Source organism: Gymnoscopelus microlampas (genome assembly GCF_963454915.1).
Source record: "Gymnoscopelus microlampas genome assembly, chromosome: 18".
In the NCBI taxonomy this organism is placed as follows: Eukaryota; Metazoa; Chordata; class Actinopteri; order Myctophiformes; family Myctophidae; genus Gymnoscopelus; species Gymnoscopelus microlampas.
The window spans coordinates 35180663-35195326 of NC_139955.1; the positions used below are offsets into that span (position 1 = coordinate 35180663).

Here is a 14664-nt window from a genome sequence, read left to right on the forward strand (position 1 = left end):
TGAATCTTTTTAATTGAATGAACCCTTATAATGGCATTGTGGCTCTGTAAAACATGCATTTCCCTGCGTTTTTTTTCTCCTGTTATTTATGCTTCCCATGGTCACCCCCAACCCCCTGCACAGCCCCCTGTCACCGGAGGCTTTTCAGTTACCTTCCCCCTCCTTGCAGAAACGCTCACCTATGATTACATCTTACCCACAATCCCCCTGGGGGATACTGCCGGGGACTTAGCGGTCACTGAATTGACACTGGTACATTAATGCATGCACACACACACACACACACACACACACACACACACACACACACACACACACACACACACACACACACACACACACACACACACACACACACACACACACACACACACACACACACACACACACATTTCCATTTTAATATCCATCAGTGACTCAGATGTACATCACCACAACCATACTCCGCTGACATGATCTCATTAATGTTTCATGACAGATATTGAGTGTAAATAAAGCTGTCTTTTCTCTTTTTTTTTCATTATTCTGCTAAGGGACAGAAAGGCAGCATGTTGCTGTTCATTAGCCTTGTATTTACCTGTGAGAAAGGTTGCTGGTCTTCCGCTTGGGGCTTTTAAGAAAAGTACCCACCACACACACACACACACACACACACACACACACACACACACACACACACACACACACACACACACACACACACACACACACACACACACACACACATACACACGTCCTCATCTTTGTCGGTACTGACGACATAGTGAGATACAGTTGGGCTGGCGAGAGGAAGAAGTGTAATTGGGAGCTTCTGTGGCCCGTAGCGCTGCGTTCTTGTGTGTGTCATACTAATGAGAGAACAGCATTAGTCATTCTGAGCAGGCTGCTCTCTAAGCCCCAGACATTTCACACACCGTTTGGTGCCACTGATTGAGATTTCTTCACGTCATTACAGGCTGGGCGCCCTTCATCATCATCATCATCACACACATACTGTATACACACACGCACGCATGCACGCACTTAAATACGCACACAGAGGGTAGAGAATGTGGGACCTGAGGCTGTGTCAGTGTTGCTGAAGTTCTTACTGCACAGCAAAATTATGCACTTCACCTGGACATGGAGCTTTGTAAATAAAAAATAATGTTTCTAATTATTAAAACTGTACTGTGTATTAAAAACTTCAAATGCACCCTGGATTGTTCCCAGATACTGTTGAAGTTTTTTTTGCTGTAAGCTGAATATGTGTCTTTAAAGGCATGATATGTAACTGTGACCCATTAATTTCCCTCTATACACAGCAGTTATCAGCCATTGGAGTAGTGTGGTAGTGTGTACCAAAAACACACTGCCCTCTTTTGGTTGCCCAAAAACGTCCCTGTCTACCAAAACAAACAGTGAAAACACAAAAATACAGCGAGGGGGCAATGCAGGTAAACACCACCACACTACTCCAGTGGCTGATAACTGGGAAATGATGGATTTAAAAAAAAAAAAGTATTTGTTTTGTTATGTAAACACAGGGTAAACTTACATGCTATGCCTTTAAAACCCCAAGCCAAATTACTCTTGTACGGTATAATTAACATCCTTTATTAAGAGATTACATTTTCAAGCCATTTCAAGTTTTAACTTGAAGCTGTAACTATTGCCACCTCCAGTAAGCATATAAATACACCCAGCCAATGATGGATTACTGTAGGGCAAAATGTGCACATGCCCAGGGCCTCGGAGCCAAGTGGCGAGTTTACACGCAGGAACCATTGTCATGTTAATCCATCCATGCACCCAGCATTCCCCTATGCTCCAAGCATGCTTGTGTTCTCTTATGTATTGTAGATGCTGGAAAGACAGGGGTCTGATTTTTTTTTGTTTCATCTTGTGTATTCTCATGTGCATCTCATTATACCCAGAGAGACCCTTTAATCGAAAGTAAGCCCTATATATGTGTCGTATGCCAAATCTGTCGATTAGTAAAAATAACTAGATCTACTATTTTTGGATGAAAGTGGTTAATTTGCTTGAAATCATGATGTTGACTATGGTAATACATTTTCCGAAATATATTTTGGACAATAATAACTATTTTCTTTCATGTAGGAGTGTCCAAAATATATTTTTGTGCTTTTTCCCCCTTCTTAGGCTATTTACAAACAAATGTTGGAATCTTTAGTACATGACAGTGCTTTTGAAGGTGCAAACTTGGAAGGAACTTCTAAGGGTGGCTGAAAATGATTTGGTGGTGCATCTCAATTTGCATCATCAGTAAAGCAAACAACACTTCCAGAGTGTCTGGCAGATGCTTGGTGCCTGGAGTTAGTTCAGTCCAATGTTTCAGCACCATAATTAGCCTCCGTTGACGTATGAAATAAACGTCTGTTCCTCTTTCCCGGGCGACAAAAAGACCTGCAATTATTCCCTCTGCCAGAGAGAAACTTCGCCAAGGTGTTGATGATCAGACAAAGACTTTGAAAGCTGTAGAAGTGTGCTATACAAAAGGTGAGAGGTTGGATGGAAATAACTAGGCGTTCTGTCGCCTCTGCTTGGTTCCAGTGTATTTTGGTTTTTGCTTTTTAAGTGAGACTGAGATGGAACCGATTGGTGGTCTAATGAGGTAGAGCCAAGGCAGGCACACAGAACAGACAGTTTTCACATACAATAACTGGTCTTTGTACAAACTCACACTGTCAGTAAATGAGAGAGGCACTATTAAAGCACACTTTAAGGCACTTTATTTTTTCTTTTATAAAATGGCTCATTTGGCAGATAATGGAAATAGGCAGTATATTGTGGTGCAATACAGAGAGCGGCTGCTTGTTGGACATTTTCACAAGGCTGATTCATTTTCATGGTGTATTTAGTTTTATGCCTCCACTGGCGGAAGCATTTTGTTTTCGGGTTGTCCATCTGTCCGTCCGTCCCTCCCATTCTTGTGTACACAGCTCGGGAACGGCTTGAGATAATTTGATAATCTGGCACAAATGTCAACTTGGAATCAAGGAGGACCTGATTAGAATTCGATGATCAAAGGTCAAGGTCAGTGGTCACTGTGACCTCATGAAATGGACAGACGAACGTAAACTGCAACTGGCTGACAGAGGCATAGAACCGCGACGTGGCATTTCCAGTTATACAATGACATGGGGACCTCGGTCCTCACTGTGGAGCTATCTTCAGCCCTCCAGTTGTTTGTCGCCCTCCAGGGAGTGCCGATGACGGACACATCAGTGCTGGCCTCCTGAGCGTCCTGCCTTTATCTCCTGCAGTCAGTCCTCCACAGGCAGAGAGGGCAGAGTAGAGCGCACAGCTCTGGCCGTGGCCCTGCTAGTCAGCCATGACAGCACTATAGTACCCCCTCGTGCACTGGAGCCTTGAGTGGCTGTGGGTCTTTCATTCTCTAATAACCCAACCCCCATCCTCAGAGCCCCATCTCTCTCTCTCTCTCTCTCTCTCTCTCTCTCTCTCTCTCTCTCTCTCTCTCTCTCTCTCTCTCTCTCTCTCTCTCTCTCTCTCTCTCTCACCTTACGTATGTGAGGTCTCCATGGCAACCCGTGCTGCTCTACGCAGATAGGGGCTGAATGGTGTGAACAGCCACACATTGCAGATTATCATGGATCATTCCTTTTTTGTATATGCATCAATATTTTACTTTTCCCCTTCGACCAGTGCTTGGCTGCTTGCAGGTAAAGCTGCAGTCCTTATTCCTGCATTTTGCATCGCTCTGTCAACATATTTGTTTCTCTACGTACTATACCAATGTCTCAATATGATCGGCTTTCTATACTACTTTTTCACCTTTGCCCTCCGTTAAGAACAATGAACAAGGTTAATCCATGCCATTATTCAGTCAATGCCTGCCCTCATACAGTAGACAGCTTCTGTCTGAATTTAGAAATTCATTAAATCATATGGGCTGTTATCTCTTGATAGTCCAAGGTTATTAATAGAAGGAGGCAGCACTAATTGTCTGGTTATATCTAATATCACAAAGGGCAATATGGTCCTCAACCTTGGCACGATACACCCCCATTACTGTATCTTCACTTAACTCTTGGACTGCTGCTCTCTAGTGGCCAGGGGTGGTAACCGCGGTAGCGTGCAAGGACGCTCTACGGCTGGATGTGGCTGCAGTGGGCCTTGCTTGCATGCAATGAGTTGTCGGCAGGCTGAATGGTGTTCTAGAGGGGCATGCTCACAGTTTGAGCAGCACACACGGTGCAAGCAATTGTAAACGCCATCTGTGGGCCTTTTGCATGACAGCAATCTGTGCGGTAAAACCAGAGCTCTCTGGCTGTGTAGCCTGGGCAGCGTTCCATTTTCGGGTATATGATCCGGTCGGGAGCGGAAGTAAAAAAAATAAAAAGTGGCCGGATGGGCAGAACCGGAAAGACGTCTCACCCCAAAATAGGTCCGTGCTAATAAAATCCTTGATGCGGCATTGTTTAGCTTATTTTTTAAATGTAAATGTGCGTGCACTATCCGGAGACTATTTAGCGTCGGTATTATCCTACGGGGAAATTCTATTCCATTTAAATAGGGATTGGGGAACCAAAACAAAGCGGCACCGCAAAACCGGATGGGCAGAATCCGGAAAGAGGATTCTTTTTTCATTTTTCTTTTCAGTAGGCGTGGTCTAGACCGGATCATATGTTGTCTTCTGGAACGCAGACCAGGCTTTCCTCCGAGGTGGAAAGACTGGTGATGCGAGGTTACTGGCTGTGTAACCTATAGCTCACTGTTTCCATATCAGTGGGTCGGGACCCATTTTTTGGTCACGACTAAATTCACCTTTATTTTTTAGTTTCCTACATTTTGTTATTAATTAATATTATTATGACAAAATATTTTCAATTATTGCCACCCAAAAAATCTTGTGTCTGATTGGCTCCCTGGCAGGCATATAGTTTTACTGAGGTTAAGGTTAGGTTTAGGCATAGTTTTACTGAGGTTAGGGTTAGGGTTAAGGTTAGGTTTAGTTATAGTTTTACTGAGGTTAAGGTTAGGTTGGTTTGGTGATGAATGGCTGTGCTTTTAGGTTGTTGTAGCGATATTGGACAGTCAAATATTGATTTATCATTTCATGATTGTATGGGTACTATTATATTTCATTATTCCATTCCATTTGATTTATCTTCTTTTATCTGATGCTCTGTGTTTGAGCCCAAGGCTAGGGCGACATTCACTGCTTTTGTTAGGACAAAGGGTACTTTTGTACACTACTTTTGTGTGAATTCATGGCTTTATGGCAACACCCTTCTTCCTGTATAAGGAGGTTGACTCTAACATATAGAGGTATTTGGATGGAATGGGCTGAGGAGAGGGGAAAAGAAGCTGTCTGCTTGTTTGATGCTCTTCTAAATAAACTTAAGAGATTCATTCAATCACAACCAGGTACTCTGAGGGAGCACACTACATGTATCCCCTATAGTTCATAAAAGCAGATACGAAACAACAGGTGCTGGAGTGAGCAGCAAGATTTAAAGGCAGCAGTAGGCAGCAGCAAACAGCAAGTAAGGAATGAGCAAAGCAAACTTCCCCATTTTAAATGGGGTGCTCCATCAATAAAGTGAGTATGTGATTGGTTGAGAATAGAAGTGTGGAGCTGAGACCGACCAATGGTCGGCCAGCAGAAACTGCACTGAGTTTCTTGACTGAATTTGCTCTGCGCATGTACCATGATATATTTTGTCATGTTATCGCCCATTCATCACTTTTCATGACAACATGCTGACAAGCAGTCACATGGACTGGTGTTATTGCTGTTGTGTACACACGTACACTGTCTTCTTCTGATGTCTGATTACTGCTGTATGAAGCCACATTTATATTCTGTTGATGTCGCTTGCTGTAACGTGTTGTTACAGTAGCTTGAAAATCAGTTATTATCAGCAAGCAACACCCATTCCTCCCTCTCTCCTTTTATCTCTCTTTCTCTCTCTCTCCCTCCCTCCCTCAGTTTCTCTTTCTGTGTCTGTCTCTCTCTCTCTCTCTCTCTCTCTCTCTCTCTCTCTCTCTCTCTCTCTCTCTCTCTCTCTCTCTCTCTCTCTCTCTGTGTCTCTCTCTCTCTCTCTCTCTCTCTCTCTGTGTCTCTCTCTCTCTCTCTCTCTCTCTCTCTCTCTCTCTCTCTCTGTGTCTCTCTCTCTCTCTCTCTCTCTCTCTCTCTCTCTCTGTGTGTGTCTCTCTCTCACTCACACATGTTGTCAGTGATAAAGCCAGCCATCATCCAGTACGGCCTGGCCTGCCTGTCTGGTTGACTGATGGCCCAGCCATATCAGTGGTGGGGCTGAGACCGATGCTGCCGGGGTAGAACCTGGGATTGTGTTGTTAACATCCAGTGTAGAGAGGTGTCCATCAGTATTATCCCATGGTGGGATTAGAGATGGAGGACAAGCCCCAGCAGAGACAAACTCTCTAGTTTAATCGAAGGTATGCACAGATATATATATATATATGGGACATAATAGAAGAGAATATATACAGTACAGTACACCGACCCAGTTACCACTGGCCTACTGTGGGATTCGTGGGGCTGAGCTCCCAGGGTGGGATTACAGTATGGACACACTTGTAGTCACCTGCTTATTGAAAGTAGATTTTGCAAGGTAAGGTATCCTGTATGTTAAGTAAACTTTTCACAAGTGCACTGCAAAATCCTGAGTGTTAATTTAACTCTGAAAACACTATCAGAGTTAAATTAACATTCAGGATTATACTGTGTATGAGATTCACACACGTACTTTGTTGGAATTGGTGGATAGACACTCAAACATAAAATATAGCAATTAACAATGTACATGTGCAGGAATATAATTGTAGGACTGGACATTGAATATTTGGACAGGATGTTTGTGATGTTCAAGTAGACATGCTATACCAAGTGCTGACAAGGAGCAAAGAGATTTGGTGAAATGTGAAGGTTGTGCAATGTCAGATCACCATCATGACTATTAGATTAATGTCGAAATGATCATGAATATTAGATTGATGTCAGGTCACCATCATGACTTTTAGATTAATGTCAGGTCACCATTGTGAATTACTTTGATGTCAGATCACGATTAATGTCAGATCACAATCATGACTATTAGATTAATGTCAGATCACAATCATGACTATTACATCAGTGTCAGGTCACCGGTCATGTTCAGATCACCATCATGACTGTTAGACTGTGCTTTAAAGGATGTTGCATAAATGTAGCATTGTAGCAAAATTGTTAGTACAATACTAGAAAGGGGTGTTCCAAATAACTATTTTAAGTGTGTTTGAAATTCACAAAATTGTCTGTATTACATGAAACTGTAACAAGCTGCATCACTCCAATGTGTGTTTTTACTTGAAAAGTAGACTTTATGGTAGGAATGATGAGAATCCTGTGGGAATTAAATCCAGGTCAATATGGTCCATCATACTCATTTTGTTCTGTTTGTAAGTGTCAGGTTGTTTAAATAGTGGTACAGATTACATAACTACTCTGAGAAGCAATTGTTTCCTCTAGTGATGGTTCCTTAAAGCTTTGTTCCGGACAGCCTCTGAGGAGCTATGCCCCCCCCCCCCCCCTTAAGAGTGTGTTGGATTAAAGGTCATATCGTGCCCTGTGTGGTCAGAGCACTCCTATTTATGACACTGACACCATGTATTCAGCCTTGACCCTTACTGTATGACAGGAGAGACAGAAATAAATGCATTATTTTCTTTACAATGTATGTAATCTATCCCTTAACCGGAGCTGCCTGGTCAATATACTGACATATTGACCCATGAACAAATGATATCCCTACCTATTCTGCCCTTCAATAGAAAAACATAATGATAAATTGACCTCTGATATAGGGAAAGAAAAAAGCATTTGCTTTCAGCCTTCTCGTTCACATTTTTCAGAGATACACTTCTTGTTTTTATTTTCCAACCACCAATTAAACGTCACCCTGTAATGTTGTTGTGACAATGGCATTTATTTTTGAGGTGGCACTTATTTAATAAGTGATTTGCTGTTGCTCACTGACAGAGGTAGGAATCGGTGGCTGGGGTTTATGGCTCCATTCTAGTGTTTCTGGCTTATATGTACTGCTTTCTACAGTGCACTTACGCCATCTAGTGTTCATACATGAACCTGGCCTTGAGGGAACCAAGGTTCACAGAAGGGTTACAAAGTTACTGTAAAACATCCCTGCTGTTTTGTCTTTGTATAATTATTTCATAAAGAGGTGTCATTTATGCATGTCAGTGCAGACTTATTACAGCAGCTATACTGTTTGCACTTTAATATTCTTGAACTGTTCCTACCTAAACTGCTATATAAGATACTGTGAAGTTGTGGCAGCTACTGAAAAAAATGCTGTCAGTGTATATAATATACCAAGATCATATGCATGTATACATACGCTGATGTTCTCCTTCTTTGCTCTTTTTTGCACTCTCTTTCTTTTTATTATTAGCCTATTATTATTACCTATAGTGCTGCATTGTTTGAAGGAAGCCGAACAAAAACAAGTTTTACTCTTACGTAAGCGTTGTGAGCTTGTAGATCAGCTATTTTCTGAGAGTTGGTGTAGAGGGAAAAAGAGCTGACCAAGTACAGAGCCAATGGTCAAGTTGACTAAATGTTGAGGGTTTAAAAGGTTAACTGTCTGAAAAATACACATTAACGTGAATCCAACATATTAATAGAAAAGATCATTTGTGTCAAACAAGTCTATGGAGCTATCTATGAAATCTATGAAAAAGTTTAAACTGCAACGCAATGTTATGCAATATGTAGTGGGGGTCCCTTCATCTCTCTCTCAGCTAAGGGGGTCCTTGGGCTGAAAGACGTTGAAGACCCCTGCACTATAGACAAATAGACCCATCTGTATAGGTCAATGTCAAGGGATCACACTTCACACGTTGAATGGAAGGTCATCTTTTCAGTGCTCTACATCTCTGCTGTTGCCCATAGAGAAACCCATGACCAGTGTGGTCACAATACTAGTCATGGTCAGATAGTTTGGGTAAATGAAAAAGAAGAAAAGCGTCCTCTACATGCCCAGAGAGCAGAAAACCTTTAACCTTCCTTGGAAACAAGTTTAGACTAATGCATATTATCATCCCAGTTGATCGTGTACGTCGATATTTTTCAGTCGAAAGTGGAAAGGCCCGGTGTAACCAGTTTAGCCCAACGCATTATCGGATCATTTTACATCATTTTGTAACATGAGAGGAATGTCTTCTCTGCCCCAAGAAGGGAAGTACAAATCTCTGGGCTGCATTCGATCACTTTTCTTCAATCTGGCCCACAGAGCGCATGTAGAGCACAGTGAGCACGCCTAGACCTCAGTCTAAATGAATGTTTTATGAGCAATTTAGAAGTCATAATGGCATGTCGCTAATGTCCTTTAATGATCTTCCTGTTGATGGCCCCGCCTCGATGCTTTCTTTGTGTACTACGCCTCTGACAGTTCTTTGACTATGGTTTAAAGTTTTGTTGAATCTGGTCTCCTCGCTTTCACTCATAAGGACTGCACGTATTCTACTCACTGCTTGGGCTTCGCAAAAAAAGAATCATGTCTAGATCGTTTCCCTTGAGAAAATCTGTATCAGGTACGTGTAGCTGTCATTGCTTTAGCACCCCCTCCGTAAACTTGCTACTTTTTTTTTGCTGTTTCCGCAAGTATTTGACTGTTGGAAAATGTTTCATAGACTAGTATCTATATGTCCTTGGTTAGTGGTGATATAGCATTTTGGGCTGTTTTATGACCATTTGAGGAACGATTTTGCTGAGCGCTTGCGGCTTTTTACTGCACTTGGCTGTGTTGGAACTGTCCTTGGTCCTGAAGCAGCAATGACCTCAGCAGTGGTTTTCAACCCTTTTCATATCCATTATTTATTTGGCATTTGAGCCACGGACCACCGTTTGATGAGATTTAGCCTCGCAGAACCCAAGACTTAGAATATTTTGTTATCGTTGGATACGATTTCGATCATAACAACAATATTCTTTAATTAAGTAATTCAGATGGTTACAATAATTTAACTCTTGAGAGCGTAAAATGAAACCGAATCCATTCGGTTTCATTTTACGCTCTCAAGAGTTAAACATCTATTAGGGTCCATTTGGTTACCAACTCTCCATTTAGCTGGGGATCATCTGGAACCCCCTCAAGGACCACTGGTTGAGAACCACTGACCTCAGTAGTCATATTTTCATTACCTCCTGTGTGCTGCTGCGTTCTCGAGGTTGAACTTGGAGTTGTTTATATCGTCCGTAGCCCTTATGAGACTTAGTTTGTGAGACTTAGTTCATAAAAAAAATCATAATATGGCAGACAACGTAATGAAAATATTTAGAAAAGGACAGAATAGAAAACAATGTCAAAAGATTTTAATTTTAATTTTTAGGCAAGTTATAATAAAATATTATCCTATTCAAATGCATCTAATTGATATCGGTAATGGTGGGATCTAGAACTCAAAACGAGTCTGTCCTCGCAATTTCAAGCGAGGACTGTAGATGGCACTATTGGGAAAGACATCGTATGTGGGACGATATCTTCCCCAATGAGGCCCTGAATGCAGTTCAGTTCTGTGTCGGGGTAGGCTACTCTATAGATTGACTGGGGGTTCTTTTTAATTTAGCCTATTCCATCACATTATTGTCCCGGTGACACTTGATGGTGAATCGTCATAATATTACGCTTTATTAACCCCGAGTAATCATATAGGCAAGTGGTGGTAAAAGTACTAACATTCTTTTGGCTACTTAAGTAAACGTAGAAATACTCCGTTACAAGTAAAAGTCCGGAATTCAAAATGGACTTGAGTAAAAGTATTGGTATCAAAATGTACTTAAAGTACCAAAAGTAAAAGTAGCCTACTCATTGTGCAGAATGTCCCGTTAAAAGTGTATAGACAATATTTTGAAAATAGCTGTAGCCATGCATGTGAGTTTAGATCTGCTATTTTCAAATGGCCGAAATATATACTGAAGTGGTTAGTGTGTTTTGTAATAATAATCAAAATCTACGAAGTAACTATTAACTAAGTTTTCTAAAAAAGGAGCGCAGCTTCATCCCACCTAATTTTGAACAAAAAAAAGGCACGTTGATTGTCAAACAATGATGATTAGCCAATCTGACATAGGCCTATTCTGCTGGAAAGATTATTGCTGTTGTCTTGTTTCAATGTTTTAAGGATTAATTCATAATTTGCACGGATTTTAAATAATCCTATTTTATTCAATGGAAACAATACACCCACTAATGCATTGGGATCCTACAGTCAGACATGACAAAACACAACACAACACAACACAACACAACACAACACAACACAACACAACACAACACAACACAACACAACACAACACAACACAACACAACACAACACAACACGTAGCTAAGACAGGACCCAATTGCCACTATTTAATTTCACATTAAAACACAAAGGCTTAAACCTCCCTGCTCTCTCTCTCTCTCTCTCTCTCTCTCTCTCTCTCTCTCTCTCTCTCTCTCTCTCTCTCTCTCTGGGGATATTTCATAGTATCTCTAGCTTACTGTAATGAACATGTAGCCTATCAACTCTCGCAGGATTTATGTCATATTATTAATAGCCTATCTCTAGCCTGCCTGTGTCATAGTTGCATTCCCCTTTCTTCAACCCTTGTTCTCGTCGTCGTCCACCCCTCCCTCCCTCGCCTGTGCTGTACGTCGCATTAAAGGGTCTAGTGGTTCCCAAACTTTTTAGCTCAAGACCCCAAAGAGAAATCGGATGTTTGCCTGGGTCCCAAACTCGTGAAAATAGCAAACAAGCTCACAACGCGTGCTTCGTGCCACATTGTGATCTTGTAGATCGGCTATAACACCTTTTTTCAAATGTATTTATGGAAATTATTTGATTTTTTATTTTATCTATCAATACTTTTGAAAAATGTTGTAATTGCTTAGAATTGATTTTTGATTGGTTGTGTCTGTTTAAATCTTTAAAAAAAAACTGAAAACAGGAGATATTTACTTGCGAGTTGCGACCCATACAAATTGGTCCGCGACCCACAAAGAGGTCCCGATCCACTGTTTGGGAACCAGTGGTCTACTAGGTGGGCTGCTTTTAGGCAGCAGCAGTAGTGTGAGTCTGTGCTTTGAGCTGGTATAGGAATAGGCTACATACTGCATCTAAAATGAGGCGATTCATTCTATTACCGTTTGTTCCCCTGCTTGAAAGAGATCTATGGGGAAAACAAGTGAGATCTCCTTGAGTGATTCGCTGCATTTCTCAAGCCTGGTTATTTTTTGTCTCTTTACTCTTTTCTTTCTTTCTTTTTTTTTTGTAGAAGCAGCAGTTTGTTGAAAGCGATTAGGAAAACACAGAGCACTACAAAAACATTTTCTCTGTGTTTGCAAACAGGTGTTTCCTTTTTTTTCTCCATAGCTGCGCGTTTTAAGCTTTCATTCATTCACTACATAAGCCGACTCTCGGATCAATGTGCGTGCGCGGCCATGCACAGCAGTAGCCTATAGGTTTAATGGGATAATAAGGAAAAGCGATTGGTATGCGCGCGTATTAATTAAGATGCCGATCAAATGACAGCGACCGGAGGAGCATTAATGTGCTGTGGTGAAACTCTCTGTGGAACGTCAGAGTGGAGGAGCACGTGTGCCTTTTATCTTTGTTGAGTGTCACTTTTTTTCTGAGACACTGACTAACGCACTGTTTACGAGAGCAACAAAAAATGACGATATGCAGGAAGGACATATAACTGGCGATCCTACAGCCTATTACTTCGGAGACTTGTTCTAATTGCCCTGGCTGTAGCCTCTTTTCTTTTCGTTTAATAAGCAGTTTATTCAATACGGGTATTGACGACGGTGCCTGGCTGTTTTCCTCCCGAATCCGATTATTTTGGGAGGGGAGGGGAGAGGATAGGAGGGGGGTCGTTGGAAGGAAGGACTGAGTCTCTAACTCTGGAAGTTGTCTCCGGAGCTCAGTCAAACTGGCCATGGCTGCGGCGATCGCCAGCTCCCTTATTCGGCAAAAAAGGGCGGCGAGGGAGCGGGAGAAGACCAATGCCGGCCGCTGCGTCAACAGCCCCAACAAGACCAATAAGGGAACCCCAGAGAAACCCAGTAAACTGAGCGTCTTCTCCCGGGTCAAACTCTTTAGCTCCAAGAAGAGACGAAGGAGACGACCAGGTCTGATGTGATGTGTGATTTCTATAGGCCATCATCATCGTCAATTCATCATTTCATCATCACTTCTTACATAGATTTATGTGATCTTTGTATTAATGCATGCATCTACTTCAAATGTACTAAGTTGAGGAGCTAGATTGATTGATTGATTGGTCTGGTTGGTTGGTTGGTTTTGTTTAGTTGATGATGGTACAGATTCACATTAGCACTTATGGCATACATTTGTATTGACAGTAAAAAATACAATATAGCCTGAAGGCTCATTTGTTTCCATTGTGGTCCACTGGACATAGATAGTAGTAGATAGTAGGCTAGTTGTGCTGTGTATTCCTTTAAGTTTTAAAAGATGAATGGCTCTGCCAAAGTTGGTTGTGGACAAAGGGGATCCATATGAATTTAAAAATTCATGAATAAGTAGACTTACACAGGCTTTGACATCTTAAGACAGCACCAACTACCTAAGGGATGTATTATATTGGTCCTGCATTCTTAAAAGTCTTACTTATTCAGTTGGAATAGATATACAATTGCTTGTTTTGTGGGGTTTGTAAATTATCCCTTTATTGCTGGTTGTACCCTTACAGTGGATGATCAATATTTCAAAGTTTAAATAATCCACACATTACCTATTATTTCACAAGTTGTGTGCAAATATAAATATGTATCATTTTGTATGATCATCCATGATAATTAGAATTGTAACAATTGTGCTATATTTGCTGATGCTTTTCCTTACAGTCTAGTGTTAATTTATAGTTGAATTCAGATCGATCAGGGTTACTTTATCAATCAAGCTAAATGGAGACACATTAGGTTTAATCATGGATTTTGTTTTAGGCTGTTTGTCCTATACATTTTGTTTAAGAATGTTAATAATCAGGCCTTTAGAATTACCAAATTAACTAATTAGTGTAAGAAGAAGACTTAATAATAATGACCAGGCCACCTTACTGTATAGCTTTCTCACTGCGGTGCCCACTGGGACCACCCAGCTATCACTTTAAACAAATATTTTGAGACCAGATTAAACAACATCAGTGTATCTGCGGGGAAATGTGCAACTAGCAACCAAAAATGGGGGGAAGAAAAAAAAAACCCTTGAGTAAGAATAAACAAGTGCATAGCTTGGCTGCTACAGTACATCCCCAAACAGCTGATCTCAATTCCAGAGTGACCAAAACCCCTCTGCACTTAATAATGCAGGGAAGACATTAGTCCTGACTGCAGCCTTCAGCCTCCAGTCCACAACCCCCTGCTTGCACAGTGAAATGCTCAGTATTCATTTTTGTCACTCCAAGAGTGTACAAAATGCAACAAAAATGCAAAATGGGTCCAATTGGTTAACATTTGTATACACTCGCAGAGTTAAATTACGTTACCACACGATGTTACAGTGTTGTAGGTAGACCCTGACCACGTCTGTCCAACATGTAAACCATATCTGCCGCAGATCGCCCCTGGGCTTTACCTTCTCTCTGTTTGGTGTTAAATGTCTGCA

General features: G+C 41.4%; 1 protein-coding gene across 5 annotated transcripts in view; it reads left to right on the forward strand.

Moving 5' to 3' along the window:
- Positions 1-14664, forward strand: part of fgf13a (fibroblast growth factor 13a) — a 131951-nt gene that overhangs the window by 84254 nt on the left and 33033 nt on the right. The window contains exon 1 of one of the 5 annotated variants that reach the window (XM_084086080.1): positions 12968-13166. The exons of the other annotated variants lie outside the window; for them this stretch is intronic. Within the exon in view, the coding sequence (XP_083942206.1) occupies positions 12974-13166 (193 nt within the window). The 5' untranslated portion in view covers positions 12968-12973. Of the gene's footprint in view, positions 1-12967; positions 13167-14664 lie in introns of those variants that run through there. 5 annotated transcript variants of the gene reach the window in all.